General features: G+C 37.9%; 3 protein-coding genes across 8 annotated transcripts in view; 2 read left to right on the top strand and 1 right to left on the bottom strand.

Annotated features, from left to right (window-relative positions):
- ranbp10 (RAN binding protein 10) overlaps positions 1–9,311 on the bottom strand; it is a 38,002-nt gene extending 28,691 nt beyond the window's left edge. The window contains exon 1 of the mRNA XM_055173579.2: positions 8,625–9,311. Within this exon, the coding sequence (XP_055029554.1) occupies positions 8,625–8,823 (199 nt within the window). The 5' untranslated portion in view covers positions 8,824–9,311. The remainder of the gene's footprint in view (positions 1–8,624) is intronic.
- Positions 9,312–9,394: 83 nt separating this feature from the next.
- tsnaxip1 (translin-associated factor X interacting protein 1) lies at positions 9,395–17,264 on the top strand. The gene is made up of 18 exons (XM_073853591.1): positions 9,395–9,515; positions 9,772–9,975; positions 10,390–10,486; positions 10,797–10,846; positions 11,009–11,114; positions 11,301–11,394; positions 12,455–12,651; positions 12,780–12,915; positions 13,319–13,488; positions 13,683–13,754; positions 13,852–13,930; positions 14,505–14,620; positions 15,472–15,600; positions 15,712–15,870; positions 16,337–16,445; positions 16,552–16,676; positions 16,819–16,925; positions 17,072–17,264. Exons 2-18 carry the CDS (start codon positions 9,926–9,928, stop codon positions 17,262–17,264), a joined length of 1,989 nt encoding a protein of 662 aa, XP_073709692.1. The 5' UTR covers positions 9,395–9,515; positions 9,772–9,925.
- A 577-nt stretch (positions 17,265–17,841) lies between these two features.
- On the top strand, positions 17,842–26,478 carry nutf2 (nuclear transport factor 2). Of its 6 annotated transcripts, XR_012357718.1 has the most exons (6): positions 17,842–18,000; positions 19,163–19,284; positions 19,827–19,898; positions 22,083–22,181; positions 22,687–22,848; positions 25,743–26,478. XR_012357718.1 is itself a non-coding variant. In XM_055173580.2 (5 exons), the coding sequence occupies exons 2-5, from the start codon at positions 19,186–19,188 to the stop codon at positions 25,854–25,856; spliced, it is 384 nt and encodes a 127-aa protein (XP_055029555.1). In that variant the 5' UTR covers positions 17,842–18,000; positions 19,163–19,185; the 3' UTR covers positions 25,857–26,478. The 6 variants fall into 6 exon arrangements, 5 of the variants coding, with proteins under 5 accessions (XP_055029555.1, XP_055029557.1, XP_055029556.1 ...); XM_055173580.2 differs by lacking the exon at positions 22,687–22,848; XM_055173582.2 differs by lacking the exon at positions 22,687–22,848 and having other exon boundaries at positions 17,892–18,000; positions 19,146–19,284.
- The last annotated feature ends 276 nt before the right edge of the window (positions 26,479–26,754 follow it).

A 26,754-nucleotide genomic window follows, 5' to 3' on the forward strand; every position in this document is an offset into this window, starting at 1 on the left:
TCATCATCATCATCATCATCATCATCTCTGATTACAGTAATAATATTAATCACCTTTATTTATAGCATCCCAAGTCCTGCTACCAAGCCACAATAGGCTTGCCTGCCAAGCCCAGACAAGCATTCATAATAAGCAAGGCAAAAAATATCTATTTATATCCCCAGCTCACACGACATGACCAAAGTAAACGACCCTGTATGTGCAAATCCCTGACTATCTTTTTACTCCTACACACAGACATGCACACAAACTAACTACAAATGCACATATGTGCAGATGCTCCTCCCCGCCCCCTGCTCACACACTCAAATCTATTTATACATCATACCATGACCACACCATTCTAGGAGCCGAGAAGAGTGAGACGACCCTAGGTGACTCTCGCCCTCTTTAGCTCCTTGTCTTTCTCCCTCCGAACATGTTTAATGCACAAAGCAACACAGACACACACAGCTTTTATACAAAGTCATCCTCTGTAGTGCATAATTACAGGGTTGGTATGTTACACAGCAATGCTCTAACCCTGTGTAGGTAGGACATTATTTTATGGTATGTTTTGCATTAGCACAGGTTTATTTATGTAAAGAGTTTTTCGCCTCGGTTTGTAATAGGAGCGAACTATAATCTGGGTAACCCTGTAGGGCATGAATGTGCCGCTTATCTTCTTGACCCAAGGGTTAATCGCTTGAAAACTGTCACGGCATGTTCAGGTCATATTTTATCTGGAGAAAATCAAGAAATTTTGCATATACTGTATGAAACCTTATGATGTTTTATATTGCAGGTATTATCCTGTCTGGGCACTGTATATTTATGGATGTGGTGATTTAAAGATTACCTTATATACATTTTACATACTGTATATACATTCACCTAAAGGATTTTTAGGAACACCTGTTCAATTTCTCATTAATGCAATTATCTAATCAACCAATTACATGGCAGTTGCTTCAATGCATTTAGGGGTGGGATCCTGGTCAAGACAATCTCCTGAACTCCAAACTGAATGTCAGAATGGAAAAGAAAGGTGATTTAAACAATTTTGAGCGTGGCATGGTTGTTGGTGCCAGACGGGCCGGTCTGAGAATCTTCACAATCTGCTTAGTTACTGAGATTTTCAAGCACAACCATTTCTAGGGTTTACAAAGAATGGTGTGAAAAGGAAAAAACATCCAGTATGCGGCAGTCCTGTGGGCGAAAATGCCTTGTTGATGCTAAAGTTCAGAGGAGAATGGGCCGACTGATTCAAGCTGATAGAAGAGCAACTTTGACTGAAATAACCACTCGTTACAACCGAGGTATGCAGCAAAGCATTTGTGAAGCTACAACACGCACAACCTTGAGGCGGATGGGCTACAACAGCAGAAGACCCCACCGGGTACCACTCATCTCCACTACAAACAGGGAAAAAAAGGCTACAATTTGCATGAGCTCACCAAAAATGTTGCCTGGTCTGATGAGTCTCGATTTCTGTTGAGACATTCAGATGGTAGAATCAGAAATTAGAGTAAACAGACTATGGATCCATCATGCCTTGTTACCACTGTGCAGGCTGGTGATGGTGGTGTAATGGTGTGGGGGATGTTTTCTTGGTACACTTTAGGCACCTTAGTGCCAATTGGGCATTGTTTAAATACCACGGCCTTCCTGAGCATTGGTTCTGACCATGTCCATCCCTTTATGACCACCATGTACCCATCCTCGGATGGCTACTTCCAGCAGGATAATGCACCATATCACAAAGCTCGAATCATTTCAAATTGGTTTCTTGAACATGACAATGAGTTCACTGTACTAAAAAGGCCCCAACAGTCACCAGATCTCAACCCAATAGAGCATCTTTGGGATGTGGTGGAACGAGAGCTTTGTGCCCTGGGTGTGCATCCCACAAATCTCCATCAACTGCAAGATGGAGATTCTGTCATAATTTACTCATTCTCATGCAATCTCAGATGTATATGACTTCCATTCAAATTATTTTGAACTAAAATGGCATCATGTTATGTTCTTATACTCAAAATGGCAAAGCTCTGAAAGCTCATACAAAAGCACAAACCCGAAATGTAAATAAGCAAAGCTGAGCAATACATTCAAACATTGTAGCACTTCAATAACTTCAAATCTCATTGGTTCTTGTGACGGAACATATGACAACTGGTCACCAATGAAACTCAACATGCTGCCATGTTTTGGACATCAATCAGATCAGTTTGTTTACATTTCAATTTTGGTAAATATATGCTCAAAATATTAGTTGTTTTCTTTCACAAATGTATCGTATTTCACTTCAGAAGAGACATATGAGGAACTCAGATGCAAAAGCCACTAAAAGCCACCGCTATCAAAAATGGGATAATGGCTTACTTTGGATTTGAAATTTGGATTACTTTAGTGATTAAATTAGAGTCATATACATATTCCATGGTAAAATTATGAGAATGTTTTGTATAGATGAAAACTAACATTCATCAAAAATATCTAAAAATGTGTTCCGAAGACAATCGGAGGACTTGGTGGTTTAGAACGACACAAGGGTAAGTGATTTATAATAACATTATCATTTTAAGGTAAACTGTTTCTTTAATACTAACATACTTACACTAAAAGCCAAAACCTTCCATTTTGATTTAATATGGACCCGAAGGGTCTGTCAAAACACGTAAGGGAAACAAGCAAGCAGTACAAAGCTACAGCTGACACCCATAATAGCCAAGCAGACAAAACAGCTACAATATGAAAGAACAAAGACAGAAAGAAGATTGAAAGGTGTTGTGTTAGCTTTAAAGCTGCAGAGAAACTGGGGGAAACAAACACAATCTGGTGATGTCATCACACTGAGTAATCATGCGTGATTGGTTCCTCAGACAGGCAAAAGCCCTTCACAGGCAAACATTACAGCATAGAGCTTAAAACTAACAGCAATGATATCCAAAATACGACATAGCAAAAATCTTAAGTAATCTGTTCTTTATTTGCATCTATTTATTTGATTGCATTATTTATTTGCCTTAAGCTTCTTAGTTCTTACAAAAGGTGGTGTCATAATGTAGTTCAATGTCTGCATTTGTGAAATGCAACAAAAGTTAATTAAGGGTGTTTTCAGACGTGTAGATGTGGACCAGACTTTGTTTATACAAGTCACATGTGAGTAAACTCTATTAACTCTCTTTAATTGGTGGAGAGAGCATCTGTTTATTTTCTGTGATTGTGATCAAAGTTGTCTATTAGGATGGACACACAGCAGCTTTGTGGGACTATTGTGTGGCTTTTTGGTAACTGCGGTTAATACTTCATTATTTTAAGTAGAAATCAAAATTTTGACGGGACAAAATTTTTACTATGACCTATACATATGCCTAAACGAACCAAACCAAGGGAGAAAACACACTTGGTTCCGAAACAAAGACTCCGGAAAACACACTTACTTTCTTTATTAAAGGGATAGTTCACCCAAAAATTAAGAGAGTCATGTGACTGCAGTGACGTGTTATTCTCAGACATGTTTGCGCAGTTTTTTTCCAAACTTACAGCGTGTCTCCCTCAGACTGTAAACGAAGCCCGGGCGCACAAAAAAAATAGCTGGGGGGCACCAGATAACACGTCATCCGCGTCACTGTAGTCACGTGACTTTAGTCTCGCCAAGTGCTTCACAACAGACGCGGAAGAGAAGACTGAATGCTGAATAAAGTCGTAATTTTTGTTATTGTTGGACCACAATGTATTTTCGATGCTTTAACACATTCTAACTGACCCACTGATGTCACATGGACTACTTTGATTATGTTTTTATTATCCTTCTGGACATGGACAGAATACCGTGCATAGATTTTCAATGAAGGGTCAACAAGCTCTCGGACTAAATATAAAACATCTTAAACTGTGTTCTGAAGATTAACAGAGGTCTTACGAGTTCGGAACGACATGAGGGTGAGTCATTAATGACATTATTTTCATTTTTGGGTGAACTATCCCTTTAAGGGGCCAGTGGCTCCATTATGGTGAGAGAATAAAATGAGGTTCATACTGGAAACACAGATAGAGGATGCCTCTCGGGTATTTTCACCTTGTTTTATCAGGCCAAGACAGACTAACTCTTTGCAACTTTAAAAATAAGGCAAAATTAACATGACGTAACATAACATGCTTTGCACGTATTTTCTTTGAACATTACATTACAGAGTTTGCCTAAGGAACAAAAACAACTAAAGTGGATAATAAGTGAACAGTCATGATGGACATCATAAGAGAAACAGATCACAGATTAAATAATTCATCAAGTAAAGCTGCTTCAAATATGCTGGTACAAAATGTGACCCTCACCCTGCCAGTGCCAACGTCTTTTTTTTATTATTTACTATTTTCTAGATAAAATCATAAAATCATGAAAAGAACGTTTTGTGAAAACATAACCTTGATACAGAAAAATCAATGTGAAATCCATGATTGAAATCAAACGTTGATGCTCCTAATCTCATAATTATGAGACTTTAGCATAAATTTCACAAACTGGGTCACAAGAATTACCGTATTTATTTGTTTCATCAAGACTTAACCCTGCAATCTTGTTTCATGGACATATTGACCAGTAAGTTAACAGTACATAACACCCTTCTTAATCCAAACACAGAAATCCTTGAAAACCAAAAGAAATCAATATCAGTATCACCTGACTCTACCCAAATCTTATACAGTTCTTAAAACAAAATGCATGGCTAACATCAACCACTATAAGAAGTGGAAAACATACCCATGCCTTGAAAGAAGATCTTTGCTAATGAGGTACAATTTTCCGCACAGACACAAAGCAGTGTACATTACCAAATAATGTGCAATTGTTCAATACTGAGTTAAAGGTGATAAACTAAAGTATAACAATAAATATTAAAGTCCCCACTGGGCCCAAGCATTGACACAATCGTAAAATGTATCTGACAGCTGCCATGTGTGAAACAGCACAAGATGTAGGACAATAAACAAACAATTACAGTCGTCACACCAGTGACCCTCAAACGGTCACTATCCTAATGTTACATTACACAATACACAACAGGCCCACTGACACACACACATCTAATCAGAAGCAGGTGCCTTCAGAGTAACCATTCACTGCAACTGTGCCCAAACTAAGCCATAGTGTATGTTGTTCTGACAACACAATAAAGTCTTTTTACAGGCCTAATGGTTTCACGTAGGTGCTTAAAAAAAGAGTTTGTTTAGTTGTTATAGTAGCTGCACAGACAACTTTACATTTACTTTACAACTTGTGGTTCCTGCAGCTCAGTGGTAGATCCTTGGGTTAGTTGCACAAAAGGTTGTGGGTTTGATGCACTGAACTATATAAATGACTGGATTGCGCATAGAACGCTTAACGTAACAGCGTGCGGTGAAGTCAGCGCAGAGTTCAAGCAGCCATCTTGGTATTCCCAAACGGCAGAGGGTGTCATTGACTTACATTCAAAATCGTGATCTAAATTCATCCGGTGTACAATGTATCAGTCACACAAGATTAATTTTTAGGATATGTGTACGTAAATTAATTGTTACTTCTGGTTTTATTTGCAATGTTTATGTTTTAATCGGGCAGGATAAGGGATTTATAAAAAACTTTAAGGTGAGTGTGGCTGCGTCCGAAACCGCATACTGTTCAGTAGGTACTGAATGAGAAGAAGTACTTACTTACTGACTGTTAAAACAGTAGTTACTGTATAGTATGAACCCTAGTAGTATGAATGCGATTCGGACAAACTACACCCCCCATGTTGATACATCACGTGATATACGTCGTCATCACGTCATGTCATACCAGTGCGGAAACGGCCACGTCGCTGCTTTCGCCTTTCTTCTGTATAACTCCGCTCCTGGGGCAACATGGGATAGTGACGTGTCCATCGTATGCACGCTTCAAAATCTATCCGGAAGTAGTAGGTCATCCAGGTACTTTTCGCATACTGTTTTTGGAATACTACGTATTCGGACATGCTACTCGCCTCGCCTACTGCTTTTCGCCTACTATATAATATGGAAGTAGGCGGTTTCGGATGCAGCATGCGTCTGCTGCATTCTGTTAATGACACGGGTATAAATAACGTTTTTTGACATTAAGCTACATGATCATAGCCTAGAAATCTAGACGCACCCTAGCGGCCGCAAAATATATTTGCTGCCAGGGTTTAGTCTAGGCACTCACAATACACTTAACAGCTCCAAAAACCAAAATTTGGTCAGGCCAATCACATCGTGTGTAGCGTCTCTGGGGCGGGCTTAACATGATGACGACAGAGCTGCCTGCGACGGTTCCTACTTGAAAACAAAGAATGGCTGCTGCTACTGGCGAACAGCTTTCTTTTGAAGCGGCTTTGGCCGCGACTCTGGAGGACTCTGGAGGACTTATGTTTTTCTTTGAGAGAAGAGCAAATAACCCTACTGAAGTCCTTTTTAAGCAAGAAAGATTTGTTTGGAGTTTTGCCGACTGGTTACGGTAAAAGTTTGATATACCAATTAGCTCCACTGGTGGGGAAACGCAGGGGACTCATACGTCACCTTCTTCGTTGCTCTGATTGGTCATAGCGCTATCCTATTGCGTACAGAGGCATTTTGAGGGACAACCTTATATCCCGCCCCTTGCATTGAGCCGTTTGTGTGAAGAGTTGCCAGACCTTACATCTTGATGTAGGTCTGGCTAACCAGGCTAACATGATCAGCGTTATTTCTCTGAATAAGTCAAGGTAACCTGTAAAGATAACATAATTACAAAACCTGCAAATTATTGCATGCACATACGGTACAAAGCATGCTTATTTATTTAGATTTTTAGAATGAGCACGTTTGTCTTTAAAGGAACAGTATGTAGGATTGTGGCCAAAACTGGTATTGCAATCACAAAACTTGTGGCTAAAACTGGTACTGCAATCACCCCACTGGTGGCCAATACACAAAATGACAACATCAACATCAGTTGAGGGCTGCAACTCCACTTTTTAAATGACAATATCCTGGCCAGACCACTGTTGTGAGTGATATAAGTATTTAAAATGAAAATGATTTCTTAATGTCTAGTGACATATCAGGGCCATTGTACAGGGAGACTCCAGATATAAAAACCGAGACTAGTAAAATGATGTTTTATCATTAAAATCTGATAACGTCCATTGATTTAATATAATGCGTGGGCATACCAATATGGCGGCGTGGTGGCTTCACAGTTGTGACGTCATGCACAATCCAGTCATTTATATAGATCAGTGGTTTGTGCCCAGGGAAGACACATACCAATAAAATTTACCAATAAGGCGGCGCGGTGGCTTCACAATTGTGACGTCACGCACAATCCAGTCATTTATATAGATCAGTGGTTTCTGCCCAGGAAACACACAAACCAATAATATTTATAGCTTGTAATGCACTGTCAACTATGGATAAGTGTCTGCCAAATGCATAAATGCAAATGTAAAAATGTAAATAAGGTGGGTTGTGCAAAGTCAGTTGGGCATTAGGTGAATGAGAGACAAAACATTTCTAGTAGTACTAGTAGCTTCAATAGTTTTGATCTCCTATTATAAAATATTTTGGTATAACAATTACACATATTTAAAGTTTGTGGGTCTTGGGATAGATTCTAGTGGGTTCAGAAAATGAAAAAGTTTGGGAACCCTTGGTACAGTGTTTAAACAGGGGTCTGGGCCCCAATAAAAGGCCTCAACAAACATCCAAAAGGTCCTTAAGATGACTTAAAATTATTTAAAATAAGACAAAACAAGCATTAAAATAAACTAAAACAACCATGTTTGGTTATTTTTTATAACAAATATACATATTTCTAGTTATGCCAAGCTCTACAATATTTATCAGAGAGAAATTATGAGTTGGGGGCTTTAAATATTGTTGGGGGGGGCATGTAGACAGAAGTTAAACTGCGCTGGATAAATTCAGAGTCTTCCTGACGCAATGGCTGGGTCTTGAGAAACGCAAAAACTGTTTACACAGCGCTGTGGAATTCGGATTATTATAATGCGATTTATTAGACGTGACATTTTACGTAGTCCAAAATCAACCAAAATACGCATGTCTCTAATGCACACACAAAAATACTAAAGTACATTTCCAGCGTTTTTGTTTTCATTACAGTGTAGCTGCTCGTGCCCTATTAATCACCGATCTCTATATAGCGGATAACAAATACGCTTATGCAATGCGGTGTAAACTATGCGATTGCAATGGTGTAGCTGGTTAGCTGCCTTTACTGCCTTGCTGTGGCTAGCTAACAACAGCATCGACTAATTCCCCGAAAGAGAATCATGTCAGTTCAAACAATACGCTTGGCAAACCCGAAAAAACACTTTATGTCCTCGGGATTGCAATGGGTAGAGAGGTATGTGTCCAAAAGAAGGACTGACGCGATGGGCTCTCTAGCCGTCCTAGGCTACTCTCGCTAGCCGAATTCTGACATTGTTTGCTAAATGTCAACCCATTTGGACATCCCTCTTTCCTTCTAAACAACAAAGCAAAAGCAGTTCAAACTAGATTGTGGAGTGCAGCTAACCACAACACCCATCACCACCGGGATTGTCAAGGCCTAGGAGCTGACAGCTCAGCAATGTTGTAGCGTGTGTGTCACATCTGTATACCTTTGTAATGCACCCGCAGATTATTCTGTGAGAGCCCGATGTAGCTGTACTTATCCTTGGGGCTCCACGATCGGGGTAAGGGGGTCTCTTCCTCATTCACGGCCGGGTACAGCCGCTTCAAACGTTCGTTTAGCTCATGCTCTTGATAATTAAAAGCAGGATCTCCTGTTAGCAGGCTCCCCGCTCCAAGCTCTGCCATTTTTAGTTATGTTTTTATTCCTGCTAGTAATCCTACCCTGTTGTGCCAATCCGCTAAAAAGGAGAGAGCGCTAGACTAAGGAGAAACAGCAGCAGCGGTGAGATATCCCCCGGATAAGCAGCCGCTCTACAGTGACGTGTGGGTACTGTAGTTGAGCACAAAGCCCTGCGCAGTGCACACTGATGACATGAGGGAAGTGCCATTAACTACATGACCCATAAATAATAGAATTTTTGTTCGTCGGAAAGAAAATAGGGCTGTGAAACGAAGTCTAAGATTTTGTTGTTTTTAACACAACCCCATAAACATTGTTAAACGCCATGAGCTATTATTTTAATCAGGTATTGGCGTTTTTATAGTTAACGTTAGCTATTTATTTAAACGTGTGCCGAAACTTCATGTCATTACATGTTTGCTATAATTAAAAACAGTTGTATCACTCTTTGCTCTTTATATAACATATTTCATTTAAGCCATATCCCACGACTGAGTTCGTGCATAACTAAAGAAAATGCATTATGTTATTATTTAAATAATCCCACTTGTTAATAATTAACGGGATTTATTTTCTTTTAAAAATACATTTTGACCTATGCGGATAGATAGGCGTTTAACATCACAGTTCATAATCAGTGACATGAGGTTAATACCAGATCACGTCCACACTGATTGATCAACGTTTTGTTCAACAAGTTAAGCACCCTTGGGAACCTTTCTACTCTCTAAAAACATATGCGTTTAGAAAAACAATAAGCCTCTGCACTGTAGCGTTAGCCATTTAATTTTTGCCATGAAGAAATAAACGACCACCGCTACCATCCACGAAACATTTTACAATATAAAACACTTTGAATATTTTATAAATAACATACATGTTTCTATTTACATATATTACTAGGTTTCTTATCACACATTTAATTTTTAGACGGCTTTTCGGCTTTTTTTCAGAGAGGCACGCTGTGGACACCTACAAACTGGAGGTCTTTTTCAAGGTCCTGCGATACCATGGCAACCGCAACTCAAACAACAACAATACCACGCTGTTGAAGATTCAGTCAGACGGACGCTAAGTTTACGATGTAATATAGTAAGAATAATCAAAATGTCGGTACAGAAAGCACTACAGCTGCCACCGCTGTCACACTCTGAAAGGCAAGCTATACGGCTGTTTTAGAATAGCTTATGCTAATTAGTACACTAAACTAAGAATACTGCAATCCAGCCGAAGTCAGTAGTATCAAAGTCCTCATGTAGCCTATTACTGAATGAATTAAAATAAATCTATGTGTAGATTTCTGTATGTTTCTTTTTAATCATCTTTTAGCTGTAAGCTTAAGCAGTCCTTTGTTGTAAGATTTGTGGTGTTTTTTTAACGTTGGACAATTTTATTTAACGTTTCAGTGTCCTAAATTCTGAATGTGAATTATAATGATACAAAACTTAGTAGTGTTTTGTTTAAGTAGTATTTAGATTATTTTCAATGAAGTATCAGGACATTGCTTGGCACTAAATTTTATCTACACAAATGCCACTGCTTTGCAAATGAACTGTGTGTTTCTCTGAAAGGTCGTCATCACACTTTCCATCTAATGATGAAAGACAAAGCAGAGGAACTCATCAGAAACAAATTATCAGTGGAATTGCCATGTCAAAGTTTATGAAAGTAAGTTGGTTATGAATTTGATTTCTAAGTTCTTAACAGATGAAACAAAGACAGTAAAAACATAAAAATATCTGACTTGATAGGCATCAAAATATCCAGCCCTAGCAGCCTTGTGCTAATATTTGGCCAATTATAAATGTGTCACCATAAATAAATCCACGATTAATACAAGAAATAATAAATAACAAAAATAAAGGGGCAAATGGATAAAATACTAATGTGACTTTAAATTAACAGCATGTACTTTGCTTTTTCATAAATTTTAGATATTTCCTGCTAAATAATGCTGTATCACTCTAATTATTTTCAGACGAAATTTGGAGAAACATCAGTTCAACATTTAACCTTGCCTGCTCATGGGTATGACGAGTTCAGCACATACAGTAAAATAGGACTGCAGTGTTTATTACAGCAATGCAGTACATAAAAGATTTCTGTGGTTTAGTTGTCATCTAAGTATATCTTTTCCATTTTTTCTGCATAACTGTGTCTTGGTTCTAATGACTACATGAAATACCTCAGATCTCTTACCAGGCCTAATTTCTTGGAGCAACTGGAGTGCTACCTCAAGAAAGAATTAGAAGCTTTAGACACACACGACCCGAAAATTCAGGAGCTCAAACTTCAGGTTATAACCACACAATGGGTTTTTTTGGTCCACGAGTAAATGGATGTATGGTTAGAGTATTTCAAAAAGTATTTCATAGTTTATAATGAAATTTAATTATATATATATATTTATATTGTCTTCTTTATCAATAATTTTATTGAGAATAATAAATAATGTTGCTGCCTATTTCCCTGTGCTGTAAAGGTTTACCAGGAGGTCTTTGGGCATTTAATAGAAGAGTTCAAAACATATAAGCCTATTTTTTCAGCCATCAAAAGGGAGTATGACATCACATTAGGTTTGTACACATTTTTTTAATGTTTGTGGAAGGGAACATTTGTGCTCTCAACCCACATCCCTAACCTCTTAAAGGAATATTCCATTTTCTTAAAAGAAAAATCCAGATAATTTACTCACCACCATGTCGTCCAAAATGTTGATGTCTTTCTTTGTTCAGTCGAGAGGAAATTGTGTTTTTTGAGGGGGGCATTGCGGGATTTTTCTCATTTTGATGGACTTTAATAGACACCAACAATTAACACTTAACTCAACACGTAACAGTTTTTTTCAACGGAGTTTATAAACGATCCCAAACGAGGCATAAAGGTCTTATTTAGCGAAACGATTGACATTTTTAACAAGAAAAATAAAAAATATGCTCTTTTGGACCACAGCTTTTCGTCTGGGTCCGGTACAGCGCGACCTGACTTAAATGAGTAGTGACGTAGGGAGTGTTACATATATAAAACGCACATTTGCGGACAATTGTAAACAATAAACTGACACAAAGACATTAATTAGGATCAGTTGACATACAACAACGTAGGAACGGTCCTCTTTCAACACACTTATAAACACTGGGGCGGAGTTTCGCGTTCGTCTTCTGTGACCTCTTGACGTCATGATATATTGCGTGGGGGCAAGTTGTGCTTTAAAAGTGTATATTTGTTATTTTTCTTGTCAAAAATGACAATCGTTTTGCTAGATAAGACACTTGTGCCTCGTTTGGGATTGTTTGTGGTCCTTTGAAACTATAGTCCTTTGAAGAAAACTGTTGCGTGTTGAGTTAAGTGTTGATTGTTGGTGTCTATTAAAGTCCATTAAAATGAGAAAAATCCTGCAATGTTTTCCTCAAAAAACACTTCTAGTTTCTTGTCAATAAATAAGTACTGTATTAAAAAAGGAACCATAGTTGCACACATTTTGTTAAAGAAATGCAAAATTTTCATACCATGTCAGTATAACCACATCAACAGGTTTGGTTTTGGTTGTTTTCTTGCAAATTCCCCTAATTTGGTAACTTTTACAAACCTTCACTTATATAACCCATAGTAGAGGTATATTGATATCCCCTGCAGCATGCCTTCGTGAACAAATCAGGGATCTGCTACCGCTGCGAGCGAAGCTGGTGCTGGTCACAGAACAATGTGAGAAAGGGGTTCTTGATCTGATGATACAGGAGAGGGATGAGATCAGAGCTCTGAAACAAGAGTGTCAGCGTTTGCAGCGAATCATTGAGAGTTCGAGGGGACAACAGTGTGCCCTGCAGATTCAGGTGGAGCTATGGTTTTATTGTTGAGATGCTACATTGTATTTGAATGATGTGGAGATCTGGGTGGCTTGCTTTGAGTAAATGTATTCTATACACTTAAAGTTTTCAACTGTATGTTATGTCTTCAACAGGTTGATCGTCTAAAAGAGGATTTAGCTATCCAGTATGAGTTATACAGGGATGAGCGTGATGCACGAAAGCTGCTCATAACTAAATACAGCATGATGCACTCTACCCAAGATACTGAACACGGTGACACAAAGGAAGGTTAGGATTATCAGTGGTTGATTCCTTTATTTCTGAAAATGAAAAAGTGTTTGCTTGATTTTGTAAGTAATGTTAAATTCATTTATATTTTGTTTAATGTATGTGTATATGTACTGTATAATTCATATATAAAATATTTGTATAATATACATTTCCAGAGATTATTCAACTTACAAACATGTGTTAGGAGTACAAACGAGACATCTATGAGACATGAGAGTATATTGAATATTAGCAACAGTGGAGGATTCTGCCGAGGTTTAATTTCGTATGTTTTCAGTTATCAATTATATTGGGGGAAATCTTGAATTATACAATGTCCTCTAAGGTAGAGTGAGGTTCAGTAGTGAGGAGAAGGTGATATTATTGAGGCAGGGTGTCAAAGTTTGCTTGTTCCTCTCAGATATGGAATCTGAAGATCCTGTGTTGGTAAAGATGGCTTTGCAGGTATGTAGAGAGGACCTTACTAAAGCCCAAGTTGAGCTTAACCGCATGCAAGCAGAATATGGTGATGTGATTCCACGACGAGACTGGGAGAACCTTAATCGTCTCTATGAGGAAACTCTGGGGAAGGTATGAAGAAATGCTTATTCACTCCAGTTTCCCTTGTCAAAATTGCTAATGTCAGATATAATACAGGTAAGATGACATTGTTTAAACTAGCACATCTAAAAGAATGACTCATATGTATCAATATAGTGTGTAGGCCAACCCAATAAAACCCTAAGAACTCCATGTAAAAATTTTAACTTCTATCTTTGTTACAGCTGGAGAGCTTACAGGCAGACTTCGATCAGATGAAGTCCGAATATGACACGCTACTTGAAGTTCATCGGCAGGTGGATATGCAGAGGAGGCTACAATAATAAATAAATAAATATTAAACTCGGATGGACAGTTTGCATGTATTTGCTTATTGAACATTATTGTTTTTAACAGTCAGAAGTGCTACATTCTAATCAGGCCATACTACAACGCACTTTAACTCCCAGACCAAAATGGGAACATTGTTCAGGTATCAGTAGATTTTTCTATTGTCTATGGGGCCAGCCACACCAAAAGCGATTTAAACGCTTGCAAACGCAAGGCGCGACGCACTGCCTTTAAAAAAAAAAGAGCAGTGCAACGCGGCTTTTCATATTGCTAAGCAACTACCGAGTCAGCTGTCTTGTCAATCAAATATTGAACCGTGAGCGCTCTTAACTGCTGTTAACTGTCATATTAGCAGAAACTTTAAAAAAAGGGCGCTTGCTCTGACCTTGTTTGAGGATGAGAGGTGCACAAACACGCAGGAGAGAGTGAGCGAGTGGAGTCCGGTTCTTCAACGCAACGGTAAACTTCCCTCACCACAACGTAAGGCCCGCCTCTCCCCTCATTCGATTGGACAATGGAAAGACGCGAATGACGTCGGGCGCTTCTCCGCTCTCAGCGTTCTTTCAAAAAGGCGGCAAAAACCCGCAAGGCGCTCGGCATAGAATATCATTCAAAAAAGGCGCCTGCAACTGCCATAAACGCTTTTGGTGTGACTGGCCCCTATGTCGCCCACTTGAACAGATGTTAAAGGTGATCTTGTTTAATATGTGTTATAGACATTCTTGGGGGCAATGAGCGCTGTGGAAAACTCTTTGAAGGTCAATCTAGTCAAAATAAGTTGGAGATTTTGCTGCAGCAGATGAATAGACAGGATGAATTTTTCCTCGGACTCGTAAGTGTTTATAACAAATAAATCAGTACCAATTTGTATGTTCAAATTTTTCAGAATTTATACTTGAAGCTCACATAACACATGCTGTTTCTGCTTGTCTCATGTTGAGTACCTATAAAAAGGAGTCTTTAGTTTTATCGGATTTATAAAAGACACATCAGCTTGTACCGATTCTTTCTGAATAAAGAGCTTATTATCAAAACTATATACTGGGTAACTTATGATTGACTACATGTTCGTGTCATTTACATTATATGCACTTACGCGCCGATTGCAAACAAACCAGACATTTGGTGCAGTTTTGCTTACCATCTGTGACTCATGACGTGGTTGGGACCGCCCCAATTCAAAGAAATGCAGCTTTAAATAAACACACTTGCACAACTCCGCTGCTACCCCGGATAAACAAACTATATCCATTGATTCCATGTGGTTGGGTTCTTTGGTAAGCTAAACAAGCTTAAATTTCCCTCACAAACAACAGCACACTTCTTTGGTGACACTGTTTTCGTGTCAGTTCTTGGTTGGTGTGTGCATGCGCTATTCCATTGTAAATTGCCCATAAAAGAAATGAAGCGAGATTGTTACATACTGTATACATTTTTAATGTTCGAAAAACACTTTCCGAAACTTGTTCGAAGTGGCGAAGTGCATTCGGCACAGAAATACTCTCTCATATGTCCAACTGCTTTTTTGACACTTATGTTTAGCATGAGGAATCCAACTCTTAACAATGTTAATAAGTCAAAATGCATGAAATAGCTTTAAACCAACCTTTTAAAATTTACAATATGCTTGTTGTTATAGCATCAATGTTTGTACAGTGTGTCAAATTCAGATTGTTTTAACAGGGCTTCTCCAATTACGTCCCCATTTTTCTACGTTATGAGGGGAAGTTTAAAAATCTTAAGCTCAAGAAAGCTGATGTGGTTAAAGTTATAAAGGATATCTGGAAAGCCAAAACTGCAGAGAATGAGAAGGTATACCGTACCCTTATCCTCCTTAACATGTCAGTGAAGGACAGCATTCAATAGTTAGTGCTTTTGTTGTATTAATAATCATATTTCTATGTACCTTTTTCTTTAATAAAGAATGACGACTGCGTAGACCTGAAGGTGTTTTTTCACAACTATCTTGTGGATCAGTACAAGGAAAATGCAGGAGAGTGGGCTTACAGCTTAATGGAAAAAATCAACAACAACCTCAATGATGATCTCATTTGTCTTTTCAACGATATCCTGACTGGGAAGGTTTGTGCTTAATCTAAGGCTATACAAAAGCATCTTGTGACAACTGTCTATGTCTTCTGCGTGTCGAGTGAACCCATGTGCATCACTTGTCTTGTCAAAATAAGGGCCCTAAAGGGTTTATGATAAAAGAGACGCTCGTGTTTGCCAGATCCTCGCATAATTTCATGCGTAATCAGAGTTTACTGTTAAGGAAGTGGCTTGCGAGTATTTTGTGAATGTGAGCGTGTCTTTTATCATAAACGGTTTGACACGTGTGCAGCAGGCACTTTTTCTGACAAATCACGTGATTCACATGATGCAACAAACACATATTTTGAAAACATGAGCAACACACATGACACTCCGAACACATATTTTGAAATTGCGCCCCTCGGAAGAGCAGTCACGAGCCGCCACATTTTATAATATATATTGTAATGCCTTAATATATTTGCTGTGTATGTTGATGAGTGTAATGTCGTGGCAGGTGGATGAGAGTATCTATCATGGACAGACACAACTGCAATCTCACTTGCTCAAGGTTTTAATTCGAAGTGACATAACAGAATGTGGATCACTGACTGTTTCAGAATTTGGGGAAGCAAAACAACTCATTCTTTGAAAAATGTAACCATCTGGCTTAAATATATTTATAATAATGTTTTAAGATGACATCTGACTATTGTAAAATGCACATTTTTAGTGAAGCATTGAAGAAGGCTTTCCCACTTAAGTCAGATCAGCACATACAGGAGCTGTTGACGGTGGCTCAGACAGAGCTTAAGAGTAATGGTGCACCTATAGCTTATCAGACACTTTACACAGAGGTCAGTTCCAAACTTTTGTATGAATACATGAAGAAGAATCTGTTATGTATTAAACAATTTATACTGTGAAGCAGTGTCATCTTATTTGACTTCTGACACAAAATTATTCCCAACTGATACTTAGATCTTGTTTCCACTCCAGGACACAGATGGAAAGCACAAACAATTCCTAAGTCTAGTGAAAAGCCAGGCTACTGCTGAAAGACTTCAATACATCAATGAACTGAGGGTACAACTTGAAGGGAAAGGGTGAGAGTTTATGATCTATTGTTTTCAAAATTGTACTTATTACAAATCTCAGAGTAGACCCACAGTTTACACATATTTTTAAGTTTAGATTAGCATAATTGTAATTATTCTGTACCTCTGTCCTGTTTTGTATGCCATTAACATAGGACGGTGAATGCAGAGGACCTGAGGACTGCTTTTAAAACCATAGATCCTTCACTGGATTCTGCAACTCTTGACTGGAACCTCAGTATAGCTTTTCAAACAAAGGCCCATGAATTAAAAGATGAAGATGTGAACACGGAGGTCGTGCTACAGCGTCTCTCTGTGGCTAATGTGAAAAGGGCAGGGCCAAAGTAATGATGACCTTTGTCTAAACAAGCACATTACTTTTCTTGCATGGTGTATTTATAGCCGAGATATAACAAGCACACTGAACAGCGATCTATTAGTAGATAAATTAACTAAATTGCATTATATTAAATAAGTAACATCATATTAAATAACCATTTAAAAAATTAACAGAGTCCTTATTTTTTATTTCTCTTTAAAGATAAAAATCCATAAGAATTTGTAGACATAAATTACCAGTTAATGAGTATTGTGTGCAATGAATAGTGTACATGATCATCATTATAAAAGTAATTTATATAGTGAGTTAACTTGTTACCTGTCATGTTTATTATGTTGATTTTTTAATGTTATAATGGGTAGATTTTAATTGAAAATTAGGATAGTTTTTTTTATAAATTCAAATAAATAGTTTGTTTGCGTTTGTGGGACCCGTTGAAATTAAACAACTTCATCTAAAATTAAACAGTGTCAGTTAATCTGTCATCTTAAATATGCGTTCAGTTGGAATATATAAAGCATTTTAAGCAAACTATTCTTGGATACTGTCTGAAGCACTGTTTCTGGATATGGAAGTGTTTACTCGTTCAATCTGTTGACCGCCTGTCAAAGACTTCCACTCGCAAAATTGAAACTCGTGTGTAATCGTTCTGCGCATGCTCTGTCCGAGGAGGCCGCTCAACTTGTGTTCACCGCGCGCGCGCCGCCATAACTGGAACCGGGATACGGTTTAGGGCTCACAGAGGTAAGATTTTGGGCACGAATTTCATTTAAGCGCCAGTGCAATATTTGCACGGCCTATAACTACTTTAAAACGACTTCGTTCAAAAAGCAGAACTGAGGGTCTTTGCCTTAAAACAATCTAGGACTAGCAAGCAAGACACGCCTATGTTGTAGCGCAGGAGCGTGTACGGGCCGCGCGATGGTCTCGCGCCCGCATGCAGCTCATATGGCTCTGAGGTATTTTTAGATCGGAACGAAAGCGCGTTTGGTCTAGGAATGTACTGTCGACCGTTGTTATTCAAACGTCAAAGGCAATGTTTAAGTCAACGCCGTTTTAACGTAAAACACAACTTTTTAGTCTACGGGTTTAGCCGGTGAGTTCGTTCTAGTGACAGACAGACAAACAGACCAGTGTTAGCACGTCTTCGGCTAACGCTGAAATGAATCAGTCAGGAAAAAGGCAGGCCAGTGGAAGAAGCTAGCTAATGTTAGCATGGTGACTTCACCTTTCAGCAGTTAATGCTTCATTTTGTGCATTCATTTTTATTTTATTTTACCACAATAAGGAAACATTAGTGTCGCCAGTGTTTTGATTTATGAGCTATGACTTGGTAATAAACTAACTAGGGTTGTGCGATGGCTCTCTTTAGAATAGTTAACTTAGCTGAATGAACTTACTTAATTGTATTTTAAGTTGATGTAATAGTGACTGATACTAGGCTAATTCAGGCATAATCGGAGCTTTGGTTGTAGTTATTGTCACCCAGACTATAATTATAATCAAGACTATAATCAGGAAAAGTAATAATAATCTAACTGTTAAAGCGACTAGTCTACTGAATCCCAATGTCAGAGAAAACTAATATTGGGCAAAAGATCTGTAAAAGCTTGACACACTTTATTCATGGCTAAAATACATGATTCAGTTGCTCACATATTCATATGGGTGTTTGGAAGGGTGGAGCATGAGTGTGTCAGATTCCTGAAATTCTTGAATATTCCAGAATATACAAAGATTATAATCCACCCTTAATTTGACCTGTTTTGCATTTTTGTTTATGCTGCACAGCTCATATTTTAAATATTATTTTATTTAGTTCTTAACTACATCTTAGTATCCTTTTCAAAGGCTGTCAGCCATCATTTTGTCTAATACATTAAGTATAGTTTTCTATATTGACCAGTGCCTGTAGCAGGGTGAATCAGAATGGGAGACAAGCCGATTTGGGAACAAATAGGATCCAGCTTTGTGCAACATTACTATCAGCTGTTCGACACAGACAGGACTCAACTTGGATCAATATATGTGAGTATTTATAAAAGTCATTTTGTTCAGGATAGTTCCCTCCTGCCATCATTTTAGTGTTCAAACCATCCCCTGGTTTATGTCTTGCAGAATGACGCTAGATGGCCACTAACAAACAAGTTTTGTCGTGCATTCAACAGAGGAATCTTTTCAGGCCAGAAATTTGGTTCTGTTCTGAACCTTTTAAAAGAGCCTAAAGTGCTCATACTTGGGATTTATGTATTTTAAACATAATTGGATAGAAAACATACACACAATGTTAAATTAAATGATACTGTAATGTACAGTAGGATATTTGTTGAGGAAATCCAGCAAACACAATTATATATTGGTATGTTTGTAGATTCGAAATATATGCATGTCTGATTTGTCTTCACTTAAGAGTTCATCTGCCCGTTGTTACGAATTGAATTTGACTAATTTTATAGGCGTGAGATTTATATACATATTGTCGATATATAAGAATAATGGCCACAGCATTTCTTCATTACCTTCACATTGGCATCTTAATCTCATTTACATGCTGTCTTTTTACTTTCTAGATTGATGCGTCATGCCTTACGTGGGAGGGTCAGCAATTCCAGGGAAAAGCAGCAATTGTCGAAAAGCTCTCTGTAAGTATCCATTAAAAATGGCAACAGAGGAGGCTGTGTTGATAAATATTTGTGCATTAATAGATGTGCATTAAAATTAGTGCTGCACAATTAATCGCAATCGCAATGTCAGCCTGTGCAATTATATGACAGCAAAATGTTGCAATTATATTAAATAAATAAATGTGTGGACTTTCTGATAACAGTTTGATGATTTTCCTTGCTGTTTAAAAAAAGAAAGAAAAACAAACAAAAAAGGCAGTGCACTGTGTGGCATGCACGTGTGTGGTGTGCGTCGTCACTTATACCAGAGCGAAGATGGATGCAGAGGAGGTTGACAGTGATCTGGTAGCAAAAAAAAATGTCTGTTGTATGCCGGTATTTTGGATTTAGGATTACTGACACTGAGCAGTTGCTACATCACGTGGCAATACGAAAACATTTCTAGTTTTATAAATACACATTTTAGCTAATCTGTGTGTGGATTTTCCTTAAAACCCATCAAGTTGACTCTTGATACCATTTAGTATAATTGCACATCGCAATATTAGCAGCAGTAACCGCAATGGGAAAAATTCCCAAATCGTGCAGCCCTAATTAAAATGCATAATTAGTTATATCCAAAAAACATTCAGTTAGAGATGTAACGGTATGAAAATTTTACATCGCAGTTAAAAAGTTATCAATATTATCTAGCCTGACTAACACCAGACCAGAGAATGAGACGTGGTCTGAGAACCATACACTTATTTTCTCGTATTTGAGGCGTGGTTTACAAATGCCCAGAGCCGTTTATTGGGCGCTGTCTATCAAATGCGTATGTATGTAGCTCATAGCCAATCATTTCAATTATACCAGATGACGCATGTAGAGCGACATAAATTCAAATGTAAACAGCTTTTATCGGTACTTGTGCACACAGCTGAAAGCTATGCAACTAAACCGGTAGCTGTATATTGATATTGAAAAGCAACACAATTTAGTGGCACTGTGACAACCACAGTACAGGCATAATGACAATATGATATTAATAAATACCACTTATAATTTATAAGTTAATTGTACTTCGTCAACGACGATGCCTAGCAGGTTGGTCCTATAAAACTCTGTGGTTATCATGTCTTGCCATGTCCAAACATCCTTCTTGGATATGAAATTGATTAACTCTAAAAGTTGCTCTTTTTTTTAAATAAACTTGCGTGTTGCGTTCAAAACTACTTAGAACACTATTTAAGGCTGCATTGAAAAGTAACTTCGCTTCTGCTCCTGCGTTGGTTAAACAAAACTGCTTCAGTGTGTCGCATAGACGTCGTCATCGTCTTGCTGCCCCCTCCCCATTCTGTGATTGGTTCCCTATTTCACGGGCAAAAAAGGTCCATAGTTTCCATGCTAGACTTGCAGCAAGAATAAATTTGCACGCAAGGCAGCATGGGGAAACCCAGGCTAAATATTATCATGATTTTGTGAACAATTTCTAGAAAGGTAAAAAAGTACTGATGCAAACCAAATTTAAAATTTATTTTACATGTAAGTGCACTCAAACATCAAATAAATAACATTAATCATGGCACATTTGGGGTTGTGGTATAAATGTTCATCTAGTTCAGATAAAACACAAGTAAATCAGATTTTCCTTTAAACATGGAACAAATCAACAAGTCATTTTTGACTAACCTCCGCCCACAGGAATACGCCAGTCGCCATCTAAGCTAAGCTGCTCTCGAATCACAACACACTAAACAAACTACACAATCAAAACTCTGAAGGAGGGACTTAATAGAACAAGGAAGACATCAGCCTGTATTTATGACAGTGAAAACAGCGGTATATAGAAAAGTAAAGTGCGGGGTTTTTTTTACACACGAAATATAAACACACGTTATATTGCGCACTTTAAACACAATCAAAGCTTCAAAAACACAAGAAAAATGGGAACCTTTAAATTGGTTGATGCTGAACAAGGGTTTTCAAGCCGTGACACTGGCACAGTTAAACGGACATTTTTATTGCGGTTAATCGTTAAACCGGTAATTGTTACATCTCTACATTCAGTTAGACAAATTATGCAAACTAAGCTGTTCAGTATTTACTTTGACACTTTAACAAGTGTATATTTGTTTAATTCACTGTTATGTCATTTGTTTTATTACTGCATGCGTTTTTAGTATGGTTTAAACAGTGACACCGTTTTACTTGTTTTTGCAGAGCCTCCCCTTCACAAAAATAGCTCATAGCATAACAGCACAGGACCACCAGCCCACCCCTGATAGCTGCATATTGAGTATGGTAGTAGGTCAACTAAAAGTAAGTATTTTTTAGATCTAATTTTATGATACATATGCCATTTCATCACTGTTTGAGGTTAACACCATTTGCACATATGTGACCCTGTCAGTGGAATCCAGACTAAATTCTCATGATCTAATTATGAGATTGGGAGCATCAATGATTTCTCATTGATTTCAATCTTTACAATATTAAATATATCAAGGTTGTATTTTTATAAAATGTTCTTTACATTTATGTAGCATGATTTTATATAGAAAAAAATAAATCCTCATGACTTTGATTTTAGCTGGGTTTTCACAGACTGGGTCACGTATTTACTCGATTATAGTCTAGGAATGCACTTTCTTTTACTCCTTGTAAAGTGCTTAACTTATTGACTTTATTCCCAGTTGCATTTCATTTGAGTGTCTTTGTAAAAGTTTTAAGTTCTTAATTGCCTTCTTGTGCCATCTAATGTGGTGTGATAGTGGTTAGTCGTAAATATCATAAGCACAGAGTAGTGTGTGTGTTTGTCTATCAGGCTGACGATGACCAGGTGCTGGGTTTCCATCAGACCTTTCTATTAAAATGTCTCAACACTGCCTGGGTTTGCACCAATGAAGTCTTCAGGCTTGCCCTGCACAACCTTTGAGCCTAAAGACTCTTTGTGGTCACATGGCCTTTCCTCCTTCTCTTAATGTCTGTAAGGACTCGAGTCTGCTTGGGTTCACGCACTTTGTACAGGCCCATTTTACTAATGAATTTAAGATGTGATTAGATTCAACATCTTTGTGAATTTAGTATAGTGGGAATGCTATGACATGTCAAATGTGTTTGCTCGGTGTGTTTTAATGAATGCATGTGTGTGTGTGTGTGTGTGTGTGTGTGTGTGTTTTATGTCCTGTTCACACTTAAAATAATTATATTTCTGAAAGGCAGTGTGTATGGTTGGTTTTTGGCAGGGTTTTACTTAACTGTTTTCCAAATGTTAGGGACAAGTAAAATAGAAGAGTGACTTTTTGTCTTATTCACAAATGTGGGCTCAACTGTCACATTGCTCTTCATTTGCATGAAGTTAAACTTTTCTCAGCTTTGAGCCTCTGGATATGCCAACATCCTCAACGGTTGCTAACGCTCATGTTGCCAAATATTCAGGGCTTGACATTAACTTTTTTGCTGGTGGTTTTCCAAAGTAACTTGCCATTAAGCATTTTTGCTGGCCACAATTTTGTTGTTGGAAAAATACATTTTATATTATTAAAATTGACTTTGGCATGCTAAAATTACTTTTTAAAGATTGACACCCATATTGAGACTACATATATTACCTGGTATATACCAAGCGTGCCGCCCAAGCCCTGAAAAGTGAAGCCAAAACGTTTCAATCGCCCCCCAGTGACTGGTCCCAGTATAGGTCATAAACCCTGCCTCCCCCATGTTATTCAATGGGACTTGAGACGAACTAAACAATTTAGTTACACTTCAATTATCTTTTTTCCGAAGGTTTCTGTCATTTACTGTAGTTTTTATCACGCTGATGTAAATTCAAGTGTTTGTTTTTAAATAAGTTTTAGTTAGTTATTTAATGCTATAAAAACGGTAGTGTCACGTCATGATTGACAGCTGTGATATGCGCATTCTGCGAGGACGGGGCCTTGATTTTGCGGCTTTACTTTCTGCTCACTACTGCGCAGGACTGGTCCCGAAATCGCTACTGCACAAACTCAAGACCCAAGATGTCAGCGCCATATCGGGAGATTGGCGGCTTCTCTTTTCACCAAGGGAAGAGAGCGAACGTGCGTCGTCCATCTTTTTTTACAGTCTATGGTATATACGTGGTATTAATACAGATCATATCATATATTTAGCTGAATAAAAAACATGCAGTTTACACAGCAAAAATTACTTTCTTACTTGTTTGTACTGAAAACAAGACAAAAATACGAACAATTTTTAAAGGAGCATTTCACCCGTAGAAACATTCATCTTTATTGAAAGTGCATCATATTTGTAGTCGAAATGAAACATACATTTCGAGTTTGGTGCCTGTTTGACCGAGAAAAGGGGTGTCTAGTCTCACCCCCTCAACAAAGATATTGGACTTCCTGCTTTCAATGATGCAAAATGATGATTTTTACATCATTGAAAGAAGGAAGTGCAACACTGAAATCTGTATTTCTCCTGTCTCAGCGACAACTGAGGAAATGATGCACGACCCTTCAAAAACATGACTGGGGTTCAAACTATACAAAGCTTAATGCAAATGGGTGAAGTGTCCCTTTAAATTAAGATGCATTTTCTTGATAAACAAAATGACCTAACAAATTAAGTCTAGTTTTTAGACAAAAACATAACATTTAAGTGAATTTGTGCTTAAAACAAGCAAAAACAATCTGCCACTGGGGTAAGAAAAAAATCTTTAACTTATTCCTTAAACACTTAATTCAAGAAAAATTTGCTTACCCAAGTACAAATTAACTTAAGTTTTTTGTCTAAAAATGAGACTTATTTTTTTTAGGTCATTTTGCTCATCAAAAATGTTTTTTAGATATTTATACTAAAAAAAACAAGACAAAAATACTAAGTAAAAAGTCATTTTTTTCAGTGCAGTAAGTCATAGAGTAGCTTCTAATGAATTTAATAAAATCGGTTGAAGGGGTGTGAAGGATTAATTGAAGAGATAAACACACAAAAAAAGCCTAGACAAACCCTTTAAGTTTATTAACTACACAAAGAGTGTGCACACGTCTTTAATGCAATCGCATATGTTTCCTCTTACGGAAAGTTTGCATGTGTGCACTAGACTGCATCCCGTGCATTCGCAAATCCATCGGCACTGGAGTTCTCCATGATAAAAAACCCTTGAACTTGGTGCAGGGAGTGCTCATGGGAGTTGTAGTTTTGTAGCGTCGCACCGCGCATTGTTTATTATTTCACATGGCTTTAAAGAAACTACAATTAAAAAATTATATTCAACCCACCAAAGTGGCTAGTGGGAGTGGCTGTCTTACCCGCATTTGGCGGGTGTTAATGTCAAGACCTGCAAATACTAATAAATATCTAGTTACCTTTCTAAGATAAAATGGTCTTTGCAAAACTAATTTATTCTCGCTTCTTGTTTGTTGGTAATAGGTGAAACATGAAATGTTTAGGCATTAGACATTAGGCAAGGTTTGCTTAGGAATTGACTTGAAACTTAGCATCACATGTAACATGGATGTGTAAAACCGATAACGTAATCCTGTATGGCATTTTGGAGCTCTTTCTTAGGTTTTAGCAGTGACTGGCCTTGTATGCTGTTGTATAGTGTGCATGAGTTATGCTGCACAGAACGAAACATCTGTGACCTTATTTTATAATGAGTTACATCTGTAAATAGCTTGTGTGTGTTTAATAAAAACATGGTCACCTAATATAGGGGCAGTTTACTTCATACAAATGAAATTGAAATGGCATGTTTTCTTGTTTTGGTATAATAGTCTATTTGCCTTTATAGTCCTTGCCTGATTATTTCCCCTCTTTAATAAAATAAAATGATTATTGCACAATATTTTGAGAGAGTCCTGCCTAAATTCTTTGTATTTCTTCTTCATTTAGGCAGATGATGACCCCATCATGGGATTCCATCAGAGCTTCATCTTGAAGAACATTAATGAGGCGTGGGTTTGCACCAATGACATGTTCCGCCTGGCGCTGCACAATTTTGGTTAAACACCCTATGGCTGGCAGGAGGGAAGTGGGGGAAGGTGGAGGACGGGGATCTGCCCTGTTGACGCCTGAACCTGTCAATCGCCCCTTCGCTCATCACACTCAAGAGAAACGGCACCGGATTACAGCAGTCAATCACAGAAAACATGCAGGCACAGTACTGCCTGCTCTCCAAAACTGATGTTTCTTTACAGAATGCCCATACATTCATCAAACTGACCCTTTTCCCTTCGCCAACCTGCATGTTGATGGGGAGCTTAAATATGAGAGGACGCCCTGACCGGGACAAAAACCCTAACCTCAGCCGTTTGAAATGTACAATTTTAGTTGCTGATTTTGACTTTGATATAACATCAGTCTTATTCTCTGTCTTTGCTTTAGTACAGTGTTATCACTCAGCTTGTTTTTAGAGTTTGCTTATTAAAGTTTAAATCTTTTTTGCCCCCTGTAAAAATTGGAGTCTCCATTTAATGTGATGTCAGGTTGCTCTAGTGATCCAAAGAACAACACGCTAATTTCCCCCTCCCTTCAGACCAGTGTGCTTCCCATTTTCTGCTCACTGCTCTCTGTAACAATAATTACCAAGCCACGATACACAATAAAACCTTTGACTTTTTCTTAACAATGCCATTTTCTTGTTCATCCCCCTGTTTGTTTTTGCGTCTTTTTCCTTTCTATGCTTGCCTGTTCGTTATACTGCTTCATTTCATATAATGCCTTCAACAAATTTAATTTAGCAGAATGCAAAACAGTTGCTTGCTAGAAATGCTCTGTCTTGGTAGTAGTGGCCAATTTGTTTTGAAGAAGCTGTCTTTGCTTATCTAGTACAACAGAGCAATCCCTGATAAACACTGGTTAGCAGTTTAACTGCAGTGTGCTACAGGATATTATTTTTTAGCTT

The sequence above is a fragment of the Misgurnus anguillicaudatus genome, chromosome 15, assembly GCF_027580225.2.
Source record: "Misgurnus anguillicaudatus chromosome 15, ASM2758022v2, whole genome shotgun sequence".
Lineage (NCBI taxonomy): Eukaryota > Metazoa > Chordata > Actinopteri > Cypriniformes > Cobitidae > Misgurnus > Misgurnus anguillicaudatus.